At 35.9% G+C, this 16253-nt stretch overlaps 1 protein-coding gene and 1 long non-coding RNA gene across 3 annotated transcripts; one reads left to right on the top strand and one right to left on the bottom strand.

Annotated features, from left to right (window-relative positions):
- Positions 1 to 3684: 3684 nt before the first annotated feature.
- Positions 3685 to 5731, bottom strand: LOC128987354 (fatty acid-binding protein, muscle-like). Its single transcript, XM_054408154.1, has one exon. The coding sequence runs from the start codon at positions 5535 to 5537 to the stop codon at positions 5133 to 5135; it is 405 nt and encodes a 134-aa protein (XP_054264129.1). The 5' UTR covers positions 5538 to 5731; the 3' UTR covers positions 3685 to 5132.
- A 1526-nt stretch (positions 5732 to 7257) lies between these two features.
- LOC128986497 (uncharacterized) lies at positions 7258 to 12924 on the top strand. Of its 2 annotated transcripts, XR_008490132.1 has the most exons (4): positions 7260 to 7464; positions 8354 to 8572; positions 11078 to 11216; positions 12486 to 12924. It is a non-coding gene; the product is annotated as an uncharacterized LOC128986497 (long non-coding RNA). The 2 variants fall into 2 exon arrangements; XR_008490131.1 differs by lacking the exon at positions 12486 to 12924 and having other exon boundaries at positions 7258 to 7464; positions 11078 to 12273.
- Positions 12925 to 16253: the final 3329 nt, after the last annotated feature.

Genomic DNA, 16253 nt, shown 5'->3' with positions numbered 1-16253 from the left:
TATCATAACCTAACCTAACCAACAAAACTTACTGATAATATAAAAAAGATAAAAATTTAATGAAGGTTTCCTAATGAAAAAAATAGTTCTGTGCATAAAATAAAATTATAAACGCCTCAAATTCTAACAAAAGATGTAAGTTACAGTTAAGAATTAATTGCATTCCAAGCAAAATCTTTGACAAAAAGTTAGTGCCACAGGTGGGATTTGATCTGGATACCTCATGGACGTCAGTTGAGTACGCTATCCACTATGCACGAACACCGATGGCTTCACTTCGTATGGTTGCGGTAATGGTGTTCCCTCAAGAGAAGAGTGACATCACCCCCCTCCTCTAAAAAGGTTCTCATCAGTTCTGACCAGGAACACGAGACGCTATAATCACTACTGAGGTATTATATTTCCATAAAGTTGTTACTTTAAAATGAAAAACATCTGATATCCCATCTAAATATTATTTGGACTAGAAATCTAGAGAATCTCTTCGTTTTAAACCCTTTGTTGCTACAGCATAGGTCATTTTTAAATGTACAGTAGTTAACTACCGAGTGCATAGTTGTTTAAACACTGTATGTATTACCCTATAGCCTGAGTTGTGGTATTTGAGTCTGTCGTACAAAGAGCTATCATTGTCTGTGTATTAGAAGAGTTTTAACTGCAAGGCTGCAAGTCAACAGGAGGAAGCATAGTTCTTTAAAAAACAAATGTTACCACAACAACACATGAGGCGTTCAGAAGTCAATCCGACTAAGTCCTATCAATGAAAATGTGCAGTATGGAGAATTAAAGTTATGTTTAAATGGAAAACTCTGAGAAATTTTTAGCAAATTTTTATTAGGCTCAACATATGTGTTACAATAATGTCCAACTATTTAACCTATATTAACATAATTATAAAATTCAAATTTCTTGAAATTTAAAAAATTGTTACTTTTAATGGAGTTAGTCACAATGCCAACAGAAAAGATTCTATAAAACATTCTGAGTGGTTTGAATAAAAAGATACTTTATTTAACAAATACACAAAAAGTTAAACTCAATCAAATAAAAAGACCAAATTATTATTTCAAATAATTTAAATACAAATGCTGGTATTTAATAAAACATAAATACGGGTTTCAAGCCAAATACAAGTCCTTCATTCTGCGTAGGTAATGCAATCGTCGTCACTTTCAACTTCGCCTTGTAAGATCCCTCGTTCAGTCCTCAAGTCCTTAAAATACTGATGATGAATAGGTGGTATATATTTTAAAAGGTCCATCATGTCCTTCTTCTTCGACATCGTAATGGGTCTTGAAGTCTGATACAGCAGTTCTTGTGTAACACTAGCAAGGCTCGCCAAAGGTCGTCCGTTTTCATTTTTCTTTCTTATGTTTACTTTTGCAAATGGCATCTCTGACATGAAAGTGCTTTTGAACTTAAATGCAAATGGTTCATCCTTCTCAATTCGGATCCACCTCATGGATAGCCAGTTGACCGGTTCGCCGTTGATAGTCTTTTTTCTGTTGGTAACAGACTTTTCCAAGGTCTCTGTGGAAAAGAAGTCATCGTGGTTCATTTCTGTAAGGAAATACTTGTTTGTTTTCCTGCAGCTGAGAATTATGTCGTACCAATCCCTTGGAGAAAAGATATTGGTAGTAGTCTTGGCTCTTTTTTCGATAAATGAAAAATCAGAATCATTTGGGAGATAGCTGTGTCCTGGCACAAGGAACTTCAAATCAATAATTTCAGTGCATCCACTTCCAGTTTGAAGGTGTTTCATTAAAGATAGGACCACTTTAATATTGCGGTTTTGCCCGCCACAGGAGTCAGAGTACATGACAACATGTTTTGCATTGCTGGCATGAAGAGATAGGTGTTTTATCAAACAAGAGCTGACTTCCTGTGATCCTCTTGATCCCTCAGTTTCTGGCCATACATACATGTAGGATTTTTTTTCGTTACAAACATGTACACCAAAATTATAAACATACAGGTTTCGTTTGTAGTATGCTACCGATGTTGAGAGTTTCGGAAAAGCCAAAGCTTTCTGTAGGTCGAAGGTTAACACGTAGTAGTCTTCAGAACATTGATCCTTGTCTTCTTTTAAACTTTCTCTAGCCTTTTCAGCTTTTCTTAAATGCAGCTCCTTCTCAGTTTGGATTATTTGCTTTTCTTCATCAGTTGCCACTGAAAGTCTGGTAATTAAACCATCACTCACTTGACAGGTGTCTTTGAGGGGTGGTTTGAAATGCAGATTGAAGTTAGTTGAAAATACATGGTAGTACATTTTTTCTTTAACCGGCGTTTTTTGGTTTTCACCACACCATAACACATATAAATCATACATTTTTTTGATTGTGAGGTCAGAGTTCAAATACTTTCTGTTAGGGTTGTGTGACCTGGTGTAGTGGCTAAAGTACGCAGGAAAAGACTTGATATGATTTACAACATCTGAAATGTCAACTTTATTCCCTGGAACTAACTTGCCCCTCTTATCTGTGATGCTGTTTACATCATTCTTTGTGCTACAATTATGTATTCGGCCATCAGACACTTGGAAGGTTTCCCTAAAGTATTTTTTACAAACCTGTATATCTTCATTCTTAACTCTGAGGAAAAATGAAAAGGTGTGGTTCCGCGGAGGCTTAGACTCATTCTTAGGTCGACGTCTCTTAACATTTTTTGATTTTACACAACCGTTAAGGAATATGTTTTGTTCATTATGTTTGGTTAAGCTATAAAATGAGGTAAAAAGAGATTGTCTGTCATGTGATGATATTTTTTCATTGCACTTCCTAGCACATTTACATTCTTTATCGCTAAATATCTTAGCAGCCACAGTATGGCCCGATCTTGTTTCATATTCTTGGCCTGAAATTCTCTTTTTATTCTGACGTGCTCTCTTCCAATCACTGGGATTTCTTTTACGTTTACGGCCCCTAACGTCCTCAGGGCTAGGCCTAACCTCAATATCTGAAACGTCAGAAAAACTGATTTCCTCTACTAGGCCTACAACATTAGGCCTATTATTATTAGGTGAAGTATTATTTATGTCCTGATTCTCATTAGAGACTAGGTTGTTTGACCTGTTAAGGATTTGACTAAATCGAGATGAAGTATTACTAATACTAAAGTCTAAGTCTGAACCTGGAATGTAGTCTGGATCTGAGTCAGCATTGTCCCCAAAAAGGTCACTTTCACTGCTTTGTTCACTCATTTTAATAAGTCATTTTAAAGAACTCATCATACAAAAACACTATAAAGCACAACACTTAGTAAAACATAACCTTTTACAATGACAGTTCAACACAAAACATCAGTCGGTTTACTGTTGTTATGGAAACATGGAGTTAATCAAACTGGCCTCCGAAACAGCTGGGAAAAGGTTCAGTTGGCATAACATCTAGCGCATTCTAGCGGCAAACTAATGAACTAGGGAGTTAGTCGTCTTGGCCAGTGAAAACCCTTTGCAAAAGCAATCTAACAGTGTTATTAACTCAATTTGAAAAAAAATTGGACTTAGTCAGATTGACTTCTGAACGCCTCACATGAACTGTTAAGTTAGTAAATACTTAGGCCGGAACTGGATTTTCATAGCCTAATAGGAATGCAATAGCCAATTAAAAGTTCCTGACTGCACTTTCCATTAACTCTCAGTTTAAAATCATTCGGGTTTTAACAGTTTTAAAATAAAAACACAACTTTGTTTTATTTACCATTTAATGCATACAAAATCAATACAAAATTTACCAATCAATACAAACACGACTTAAGTTTATGCTAGGCTATGCTTTGTAAAAAATGTGATGTGCTAAGGTCTAGGTCTACTGTAGAATATAAAACATTTATACAGTAACCTTAATTTATATCTTTAAGTCAAGCTAAAAACTCACATTGGTTGCTACAGTAAGTTACTTATCTGAAAAATACAATCACAGATGGGCCGAATAAAATATTTATGCATATTGCACCACCAACTAGTAGGCTACATTGTTAGATGGCATTTAATCTTTCAAGATAAAAAATTGGATTGCAAAATATAAGCTAGGCTAGGTAAGGAAAAATACTTGTGTAATTAGTTAACTTATTTAAAATTGCAGGTAAAACCAAATACTTAGTGATTCTAGGCCTAAGTCAACTTAAGTTACTTTCATCAAAAATTTATTTGCAATTGAAAATTTAACTTAGACCATAAGTTAGTTTATGGCACATCATTGAAACTTTATGTAGGTACCTAATTGTAAATATTGTATGTCCTACATTAACTTGCTTCAGCAAAAGATAGGAGGCTGGGATGTATTTACCTGAATAAGTTAACTTTGACAAACTTAAAAGTTATTTAGGTCAGAAAGTACTTAACTAATTGTAAGGACAAGCCTAGTTTAAATGTTATTTAACTTAGGCTATTTATGCCTGGATTAAGTTAGAGGAAAATACTGGAATAAAACAATACTGGTATTTTGAGAAATTAAGTTAAGTAGGCCTAAGGCCTTAGCTAAAGGAGTCTTTTTTTTGTAATACAGTAAACATTAGGCTTTATCAATTCATTTCCTGTAGGCTACATTCTTAATAACTTGTCTTAAGGCCTTCAACAGTCAAATAGATAGGCTGGAATATAATGTAAACTTATTACATGAATTATGTTAACTTACTTAGAATAAATAAAACTGGTAATAGGCCTACTACCAATAAGTTAATACTGGAAATTTGTACAAAAGATTCATTCAAAATGTAAACTTATTGTCTAATAGGTTGAGTTTGAAGCTTGAAGTGCAATCTTAGGTCTAATTGGAAGCAAGAATAAGTTACGTCATTCCTAGTCTCACAAACAAATTGGTAACACAATCAATTAAAGATTTATCACACAATGCCTTAGATACTAGGAGCAGGATTGAACCAAATCATGGATCTGCTTGGAATGAATCTTGCGATTGCGATAACATTTAAAATTAAACTAGGCCTAGGCCTAATAGAAACTTAGGCCTGAGTTCGAATGAGAGGAATCCAAAACGTAAATATTATTAAAAGCTGGCAGTAAAACTTAAAAGTACCGGTAAGCTATTTAAATACAGTGAAAATTAAAAATTGTAGGTTAGGGAAGCAACTTTAACTTGTTTTAGCTTTATAGCCTAGATCATTTGAAAAATTTCTTACACTGCCTTGTAGATTCGGGTGCTGACAATGTCATCAACAGTGATAACCATCTTAACTTCTTCTGGAGTGAATTCTCTCACGATGGTGGTTTCTTTCTCCCCTTTCTGGACGTGGGTGAGTTTGTTGCCCTCCTGAGTGATGATCGATTTTACTTTGCGGCCATCGGGAGTTTCCTCCTCAAACTCCTCGCCGATCTTGAATACCGTAGCAGTGTTTTTAAATGTAGACTGTGATGTCAATGTGTACGTACCATCATTTTCGGTTAGTTCAATTACTGGGTTGACGGTTCCACCTACTTTGCGGGTCATCCAGCCGACACCAAGTGCTTTCATCACTTCATCAAAGTTTTCACTTGATGCCAACTTGTACTTCTTGTTCAATACAGACGCAAGAGCTTCCATTTTTTAGGATTTACCGAATTTAATAAGGACTTGACGACACTTGCTTCGTAAAAACGATTTGCCGGTTCACTAACACACAAAACGAGTGACGACCTGACGCCCAAACCCAAACCTACACGGTAAAATCTCTGCAACGCTTTAGTTTTTAGTTTATGACGACGACGTCGAGACCAAGACCACGCTACTCTCACTCTGCTTACTCGCAGTGTAGTGATGTGCGATACGTATCGTATCGTATCGGAATATAGCGATACGCGAGGGACGATACGATATTTCGATACGATATTTGAAAAACGATACGTATCGTATCGCCTAAAACGATATTTGTATTTATATCGGCACATAGAGCGATACGATTCATGTCAAAACGATATTTTTAAGCTTTTTTTGCGCAGGCCGAGCAAACTGCAAAATCTGTACTCTGTGGATGTGTAGTTTGAAAAACTTGAAAGTGGTTTGAAATAGGAGTTTTTGACGTCTGTATTTTTGGTTTTTACTTGATAATGTACCAGTCCCATCCCAGTCCAGTCCATTTACTTTCCACTAGCGTGCTATCTGCTATCTAGCACTAGCAGTGCAGAGTGTAGGCGGCCGTGGTGGGAACTGTCTGTGGCAATTACATTAATGTATCTGCAATCCTAAAATTCTATGGGAAGAATAGGGAAACAGGTCCAAGACGTAGGGAGTTGTGAAGGAAGTAGTAAAGGCGAGCAGTGAGCAGTGTCGAGTGTGGAAATGGATTAATGAATGTATCTGCAATACTAAGACTGTTTTCAGAGTAAACTAATGATTTTCCCCGAGCAAAGCTTGGTCCCCAGGTACTTATATAGAATAAATTTGCCGTTTCTAGGTTAGGTAGGGGAGGGGGAAAACGATACGATACGTATCGTTTTTCGATATTTTTGACGATACGATTCGCGTATCGCGATACAGACGCCCGATTCAATACGGCGATACGATATTTTTTTCCGATACGTATCGTATCGCTGTATCGCGATACGCGTCCGTATCGCCCATCACTATCGCAGTGCAGTAAACTCGGAACTCGGAGGACGGACTCGACTTCGATTCGACTCGAGTTCGGGATAGAGACACACGTCACACACACGGGTGGGTTCCATAATATCGACAACCGTAGAAATTGATCGAAACTGAATTATTCCCAGTTTGTCGACACTGGAATATTCCCACTTAACCGACATCCCAAATAACCGACGTCGCAAATGATCGACACCACAAATTGTCGACATCCCATATTGTCGACAATGAAATAGTTTCACTATGTCGACACTGAAATAGTCCCAGTATATCGACAAGCTCCCGTTCTTTGGAGCTACTCTTGAAAAGGAGTTGTTCTAATTCATCGTTCAGTTCCTCAACTGGGTGGGTTCCATAATATCGACAACCGTAGAAATTGATCGAAACTGAATTATTCCCAGTTTGTCGACACTGGAATATTCCCACTTAACCGACATCCCAAATAACCGACGTCGCAAATGATCGACACCACAAATTGTCGACATCCCATATTGTCGACAATGAAATAGTTTCACTATGTCGACACTGAAATAGTCCCAGTATATCGACAAGCTCCCGTTCTTTGGAGCTACTCTTGAAAAGGAGTTGTTCTAATTCATCGTTCAGTTCCTCAACTCACGAGTCGTAATATTTGATTCCGGGCGTATTCCGAATTCCGACGGACATCTTCAAGCTGACCATTTAAGTTATTTATTGACTAAAAACTTTTTAGTATATTGTAAATATTTATCTTTTTTATTTCTTTCCTTGTTTACAATAAAATAGATGACTCGAGTGTTACAAACAATAGTTTTTAAGGAATAATGTGAAATAAGTTAATTTTTATAGGGTAAATAACTTAATCAACATGATAACTTAATAACATTAGTCCTACCATACACTAACTTAGGTAAGTCACCAACAAGAACCTACAGCTTATTCGTAGGCTAATTCTGGATCATCAAGCAACATTGTAGCAAATGTTTGGATAGGCACTATCCCTAGGCTATTAGGATTGTCTCTTTTTCCCACTGACCCAGTGTCAACTTTAAGAATTTGTTTAAGTTATGTAAAAATATTTGGCTGCACTTTAGTTTATGTCCTACATTCATTCAAATGAAATATATTAATACATAGACTATTTAATATTTTCAATATTTTATTCCGTTAGTTAGGTTAGGTTTTACCCTAACATTAACCAAAATTGATATAGGCCTAAGTTTATTGAATGAAATAATCAATATGACTGGGACAGGTGGCGTTGTCCTGTAATCCAGAGAGCTACTAGGAGGTCACGAATTGTGGATATTTATAGGCTTGCACTGTGGATGCGATACTCCCTGGTGTGGATTAACGTCCGCACGAGTGAGTACTACGACTATCCGCAGTACTATCCTGATAATTAGACCAATTCGTATATACCAAGGCAATAATGTGGTTCGGATTCCACTATAAACTGTAGGTCCCTTAGTTGCCATTAGCTGTATGGGCTATTAATTAACAGCTGTGTCTAAGGAATGTCAGCCTTAGTCACTAACGAGACTACAAGATCGCGCCACTCATCCTGATCCTACACTCATTTCCATTCATACTTGGCTTAAAATACTTACGGTACCTACTTTGTATGGTCGCCAAGTAATAAGAAAGAAAGTTTAAAGAAATATATTCATTGGAATGAGTGTAGGACGTAAAATTATGTGCTGTCAAATATTCTAGAGCTGTTTGTATTCATGGTGTAAGACTAGACTTGGATTATATAACTTAATTCATTGCTCATGACATCAATGTTAATTTTATAGATGATCCTGCAGCAAAGGCTGTAATTTGACCTGAACCCAAATTGGTCTCTATTTTAAATATTGTCTTGAACCAATAAGTTAAGAGGACTAACCTTTCTGGACGACATTGCCATCGACATCACTGCAGATGAGAGAGAAAGAGAGACCAGAGTTGTGGACCCTGGAGGCAATTACAATACTGCCGATAATGTTACTTGGTCTAACCATAACTTAAGTGAGGTGAGTCAACATTCTTTCCCCTTTGTGATAGGTTCTAGGCTATGTTTGTTAACTAAGTTATTCAAAGTTCAAATCGGTACTTTGGTAAGTATTATCCGGAGGCTACAGATAGGCTATACAGCGCTTTGCGGCGGTTATGTTAGGTTGGGTTATCATAAATGAAAGGAACATTTTTATGTCCTAGGCCTACTGTCCATATTTGGGTGGGTTCCATATTATCGACAACCATAGAAACTGATCCAAACTGAATCATTTGCATTTAGTGTTGAACAGAGTTTGAACAACTAATTATTTATATGTTTTATGTTAACTTTAGAGAAAATATAATGAGTAACACAAGTGCAAACTGCCTTTGCTGCACTCGAGAAACTTTCCACACTCGCCTACGGCTCGTGCGTAAACATTTCTCTTATGTGTAGCAAAGTCCCACTTCGCCCACTAAGTTACCTACACAAATAAACTATTATTAATAGTTTTTTGTGGAACATAAGGATAATTAATTAATCTTTATGCAAATTTATAGTTTTTTATAAAAATTTAAAACTAGGCCCCTACTTAAAATGTATTTGGATACATCTCGAAACATGTTGTTTGGAAATGTCTTAATTAGGCTAGAGCTTGCATTTTTGCAAATTGGGAAATAACAAATAATTAATGTTTAACACGTTCGCTACCGAGCGAGGCACATATGCGTTGGTCCGGTCACTCCTACAGACCAAAAGGAATGATCATGATGTTGCTTACAGACCAAGTGATATAGGAATAACATTGCCAACAGACCAAAAGAGAAATATCGTTTAAATGGACGAATTGACTTCATATTAACCTTAAGTGAATTAGTAAGCAATAAATATTGTTTTTATTTATCGTTTTGAGCAAATTTTAAAACGCTGCATGTATGCGTCGGTCAGTCTATTTAATGAAATCTATATAATTAATACGCTACATGAAACTTTGTCGGTTGAACTCCTCCGCCATTTCTTAACTGATTTTATCCATTGATGTCTCATTGGAAAGAGCGTGTCGCGTATATTTGCAAACTGGCCTTACATTTTTGAAAAAGTCCCTTGGGCTCTGCCCCAGGGGCTTTGAAAGTTCCCATGTTATCCTTATGAAGAACATAATTGTTTACATTTTGATCAGCTGTATAATTTAATTGCTGTTATTTATTTATTTACTATTTGAGTTTGTGTAAACATAACCCCCAAGATGGATCGTGTTAGTATGGTTCTATCTTAAATTTGTGTATTTATCGTTGTTTTGTGTCGCTATGACGGATCGTGTTAGCACGATTGTAACTTAAATTTGTGCATTTATCGTTGTTCGTTGTTTTGTGTAGCTATAATTTGTTTATTTGTTTTTTCTTTTAAATGCCTTCGACGCGACGACAACGAAACATAGACAGGAGGCGTAATCGTGATAACGACCGCAGCTACTTATATCCAATTCCAATCCACAGTGGTGCGTAATAGGCTTAAATCATCACAGTCAGCACCTGACCTTGGACAATCTCTACTATTAGGCTACAAATGGGCCCTAACACTATCCCAAAACGACTTTTCGTTCCCAATTGGCCCTCTATCAATGACCTGTGTTGCCTGTACAGCGAGGCATTTTGAGAAGGAGAAAACCGGCCGGAATGCTTTAGGTTTATCAATAACGAAGATAAACATGGTCTGAGTTACACACCGGTAATCTTTGAGTTGACTCTTTTAAACTCATTGTAAATATGACTGTTATTCGTTTTGAAATAACTCCTGTAATACATTGCAATTGCTCGAATTCGAGCAACATGTACACTAGTCTAGATAAAAAGATTACCTACATTTTCGTTTCAATAGACCAGGCGACACACGTTTAAGCGTCATTGTTTTTAAATTGTTGTAAATTTGGTTGTTTCAAGCTTTTACACAAACAAATAAAGAAACTCCACCACTCGCCAAAACTGCAAAGGTTATAACGTTTACATCTGTTCTGAGATGTCGCGGAATGCACAATGTAAACAACAATGTTGCCAACTGTTGTGTGACGTAACCAATCGTCATATCCACAGACCAAGCGATGCACATTTGCGGCAGATATCCCTCTAGACCGATACGATAAAATCAGGGCTTTAAAATAGACCGTTGCTAAGAAATACGCTGATTAATAACATTGAACACCGACGCAAGTGTGCGTCGTTAGTCTATTTCAATGTGATCAGCTGACGCAAATATGCGTCGGTGGTCTCGTGAGAAACGAGTCTACGCACAATTGCGTCGCTGGTCTATGCGAACGTAAATTCCATATAATTGTGGTAGCGAACAAGTTAAACCAATTTATTTTGTCTAAACCAAATTATTGTTACAAATTCTAATATTTGTACTAACTTGACCCAGATTTGCTCAAACATTTTCCTATTAGCTGTACCTATTTTAATATCGCAAATAGGCTATAGAAAGGAGTGTACACACTTATTATTATTTGTATAGGCCTAACACTATTTTTTGCAATATTTCTGTACAGAACTGAAGCCTACCAGTAAAATGGGGGCGTTGTAATTAATATCCTCCGACATTGGAGAATACAGGGGAGAGGTGTCAGAGGAAGAGGAGATGGAGGATGGGGCGAAGTAAAGACTAAGATTGAAGAGAACTAACTAATGGTAAGTTTTGCCATTTACTTATAAATCCAGGGCCGTGTCCATTGCCCCCAAGCCTATGTCGCATAACCCTCCTGAATTACTAGTATTTAACCAGCATTTTAACTCGAGAGGCGCTCAAAAATTTGCTTTTGTTTTTTAGGAAATGTAGGCTATATTTTTTGACACCATAATTATAATTGTTCTGAATATGTCATAGTTTTTACATTTGGTAAGTACTGAAACAACAATAATTTTAAGACAAATGGAAAAGCCCCTGTCAACAGAAGCAGTTGAAACAAGTATAAAAAATTCTCATACATCAATAAGGTATTTAGTACAAGCGTGGTTCAATAAGACCTTAGAAGAATATAGTATAACACAATTTTTGTGATAAATTTGATTTATTTTGCTATAATCTCCTTTTATTTAGCTCTATACACTTATCTTAAAGTTTCTCCAACCTCGTTCAAATTATGTCCAAATAAATAGTACCCTACAAACTTGAAAAGCCTTCAAAATACTCTTCTGTTTCAGTGATGACCAGCTCCATGGCAACTAAAAATGTCTGCACGTAGGCCTTGAAGCGCCCCTATCCCCACCACCTTCTGCCAGTCACTCGCCCGACAGGGCAGCAAAGAAAACTGTCAGATAATTTTGCCACACTCTGTACATTATATTTTGTCCTATACAAAATGGGTTTAATATGGGTCGGCACTTATATATTGATCCAAACGATTACTGCAATTGTGGCAAAATTAAACGATATTGTCCTCGGTAATGACCAAATCGTGATTGCAGGGTCATCATCTTCATCTCCCAAGGTCGCCAGTGTTTAAAATTGTGGGCATCCTCGGAGCAATCGTGAACATCTTTCGCGGTTGCGAGGCCTGATTATCGTCACCCGCGATCGCTGGTAGTCGTAAATTTCGATCACGCAATCTTTGCAGACGCTTTCGGCTATCATGAGAATACAAGAAAAACTTGGCTTATTGTACCCCTAATTCTAACAGATTGTGGGAAAATTAATTTTCCAAGAGAAAAAGCATTCTTTTGAGGCCCCAAGTGAGTCCCCTTCCCAGGCCGAAGCCCTTGGCAATGGCAGTGTCCACTGTTAGGGGAATACAGCCCTGATTTTGGAGGCCTATGTTGGTGTGGGGCCTAGTGCAAACCGTCCCCCCCCCCCTCAGTACGCCACTGAGTAGCCTACATTAAATAATGATAGAAGTATGCATAAAAAGACTCTGTTCAGAATACTGTTTTTAATATTAATTTTTGTTCTGTTATATCCAGGCCTGATGACAGGGTGGATGGCGATGGAGGCATGGAGGTTGGGGGAGAGGAGGCTGAAGAAGTGGAGACAAATCAGTTTGGATCCATTATGTTGATTAGTTTAACATTTATTTTGAACATCAGTATTTACATTTTTTCTCATTTAGGTTATTAAATTAAGATAATTTTATTGTTTTTATGAAGATGTTTTCTTACATTTTTAATATTTGTTTGTACTTCTGCCTGGTAAAAAAAATTCTGTTTATTATGTTTGTGAAAATGATTACTTTCACTAACTGACCTTGTCTTGGGTAACAAAAGATATATCTTGATATTTAACTAGCAGGGTGCCTGTTCTATGGGCGGGGATTGTATAAGTCAGTAGAAACCTTCTTATATTTCGATACTTGGTAAATTAAATCATTTCCAACTTTATATAGTATAGATCGCTATTCCTGTATTGATGTACTGAAATGAATAAAATTATATAAGAAATGAAATGTTGTTTATTTATATATGTTGATGACACACTATTAAAAAGGCATAACAATATTCTAAAGTTTATAACAGCTAATGTTTGTGTTTTTATTAATGACTAGTGAACCTGTGCGGCTCAATGCCCCGCAAAAACATATGAATAAATTTAGAAAACAAATTCATCGTGTTATATATTGACTCGTCGAAAATTAAATACAGTAATAATAAAGCATTAGAAGGGAAGCAATCCAGCCATTTTCTAGCTGTATGCGTATTATATTTAGTAAATTAATAAGTGTTCAAGTTCAAGTATGTTACAGGGTGGTTATTTTTTTTTTAAGATTCTTAAAAACACAAACAAAACATTTTATCATATCAAACCAATAGGCAGTGAATGTAGTATATACCTATGTAGCATATTTTGAGGGTCATAAAATGCTGCTTGAAGAAAACACTTATCACAAAAGCACTTCCATGAATACTACGATTTTAGTCTTAAAGTTGCCTTCAGGAATATTACCCTGGTCAGAATTTTCCGTAATGAATATGCTTATCCTACTATTAAAAGATGTAGCCTTACTTAAAACAACCTATACAGTATATAGTTGCTCATGACTGAAATTGGTCTGGCTAAGAACATTGCTGCTCTTTAATTAAAGTGCTTGTGCTGCAAATGCCAAAGATAACAGAAATTAGCATCTTTCCATTTTAAAAGGTAACTTTGTTTCAGACGGGCAAATTTTTTATCCTCAAAATCAAAGTATGTCCTTACTCACTTGTTCCATGTTAGGACTTTACATTCTACTTTACATTGTTGTTAACCGTTCTGATCACATGAAGCCTTGTGCCATTAATGAGGCCCTTTTTGATGTATTAATATCAATAAAACCACTGCCTCCTTTTATTTGCATAATCTGTGTCTTGGCAATCCACTGACCTTAATATTTAAAAACTCAGTTGGATTTTCTAGATGGGTGCCTCTGCCTTCGACTGTTTTCAAGGACCCACTCTTCCCCTTGGCATACTGACAATTAATTACCTAACTTGTTAAGTTCATGTAGTAATTCATTAATACTGTTAGTTTATAAAAAAAAATTAGATAAAAAGTACTTAGCTTGGTGCTTTCATAACTGCAAACTCAAAATACACCCACAAGTAAAAAATAATCAAGTTATTGGTTAAAAAAAACTATGTTTGTGTAAAAAGATTATTCACATGAAGTAGATGATTTGTTTGATTTCTTGATCAGCTGTTTCGTTTCTAATGAATTAATAATGTCAAAAGATTGTGATTTTAATTACATCATTTATTATAGTAAAGTTTTTCTACTTATTCTCTTATTCTCAATTAAATTTTACTATTCCCAGCATGAAAATAAAGTAGTGAGATCCATTATGAGTAAAGTTTAAGGCACACAATCCTTGATTGAAATGTAGTATACATTAATAGTCATATTACACAGAAATTATTATGTAGTAGACTTTGACTATTTTCAATTAACAAACATATGTTTCTGTAAATAAAAATTATCTCCCTTGTTATCCTTATGGAGAAATACGAAACTTTAAAGGGCCCCAGGGCCTCACTCTCTAATGATTTCCTTAAAAAGAAGGTTTCCTGCACAACTTCACGTTACGCTCTTTCAAATGACACCAAAAACATGTCAATCGGTTTAGTAGTTTCGGAGGAGTAATTGTCACAAAAATCGTGCTTGCGTATTAAATAAGTACGAGAGCACGCCCCGTGGTCGAAAAATCGACCAAAAGTATGTATTGTACAAACTTCTCTATTTTCATCCCACACTGTAAATAAAACATGTGATTGGAATGTCTTCCATTTGTTTTGATTTTCTGTTTATATTGTGTTGTTATTTTGTCATCACCATAGCAACCCATAAGACCCATGTTAATTTTTTAAAATTTCAAATTAATTTTTCGTTCTTATTTTTTAGCCTATTTTAATTTATAAAGGGATTCTGCACACCTACAGAAAAATAGCTTTCTAACGGTATGCGTAGATTTTCCCTACGATACACACGAGCTGAGAAAAAAGGTTTTAAAGAAACATGCTTGCCTATTAATATATAGATAGATATAGATTTATTGTGACTTTTGAGTGATTGAAGGATTTGTGATTTGGTTTTAAGGAGATTGATGTACCTAATTTTTTTAAATCTATATATCTATACTTATTTAATACGCAAGCAGATTTTTTGTGACAATTACTCCTCCGAAACTACTGAACTGATTGCCATGTCTTTGGTGTCATTGGAAAGAGCGTATCATGAAGTTGTGCAGGAAACTTTTTTAGGGAAATAATTAGAGAGTGAGGCCCTGGGGCCCTTTAAAGTTTTGTATTTCTCCATAAGATTAACATGGGAAACAAAGATTGTTATGAAACTCCAGCTGTTGTCAGAAATGCTGTTCTGCTATTTATTTAATTTAATTTGTTTACAAGGAGAATTGTTTCTTAGTGCCATGTGGTCAATAAGTTATACTTTTGCATATATTTTAAATGATATACACTATATAAAATTATGGTACTGTAATACAATAAGAGATATTCACTTAAATAATCAATAAGTACGATTGAGCCTTTGCCTATATGTTTCCTGGTAAGTGTGTTGTATTTTCCAGTATATTATAGTATCTTAAAGTAAAACCAAATTATTCTTTTCTGCATTCTTACCCCGTAGCGAAGCACGGGCAGAGCAACTAGTATTTATTAAATACGCAAGCAGGTTTTTTGTGACAATTACTTCTCCGAAATTACTGAACCGATTGACATGTTTTTGGTGTCATTGGAAAGAGCATAACGTGAAGTTGTGCAAGAAACTTTCTTTTAAGGGAAATAATTAGAGAGTGAGGACCTGGGGCCCTTTAAAGTTTCGTATTTCTCCATAAGACTAACATGGGAAACAAACATTGTTATGAAACTCCAAATGTTGTCAGAAATTTAAAGTGAGAAGAAGAACATATGTTAATTGTAAAATTGTGACAGAGAGGTTATGCAGAAAATCAGGTATAGTTCGGCCGCTTAGAAAACGACCTGCGCGCTAATGCTAAACCAATGCTGGAGGAGGTCGATTTCTAAGCGGCCGACCTATAGTTAATGGTTATTTGGTGCTATTAAAATAAAGACTGAAATTTGTAAATGTACTGGCGACAATGGGCCGATACCACGCAAACTACATTATCATTGACAAAGACCAACATGGAGAACCTATTGCGACTGTAAGTGGGAAACATTTCGACAACACACTAAAAGTCCATGGTGGAAGGAAAAAACATAGGTGTGCTATTCCCGTCATAT

This window comes from Macrosteles quadrilineatus, unplaced genomic scaffold, assembly GCF_028750875.1.
Source record: "Macrosteles quadrilineatus isolate MER2022 unplaced genomic scaffold, UCM_ALF_1.0 Scaffold_2__2_contigs__length_208266976, whole genome shotgun sequence".
Taxonomy (NCBI): Eukaryota; Metazoa; Arthropoda; class Insecta; order Hemiptera; family Cicadellidae; genus Macrosteles; species Macrosteles quadrilineatus.
The sequence above is the reverse complement of the archived record's forward strand: the minus strand, read 5'-3'. Positions and strand labels throughout refer to the sequence as shown.

Coding starts and splice junctions, on each gene's coding strand:
- LOC128987354 (XM_054408154.1), bottom strand. CDS start 5,537: ATGGAAGCTCTTGCGTCTGTATTGAACAAGAAGTACAAGTTGGCATCA.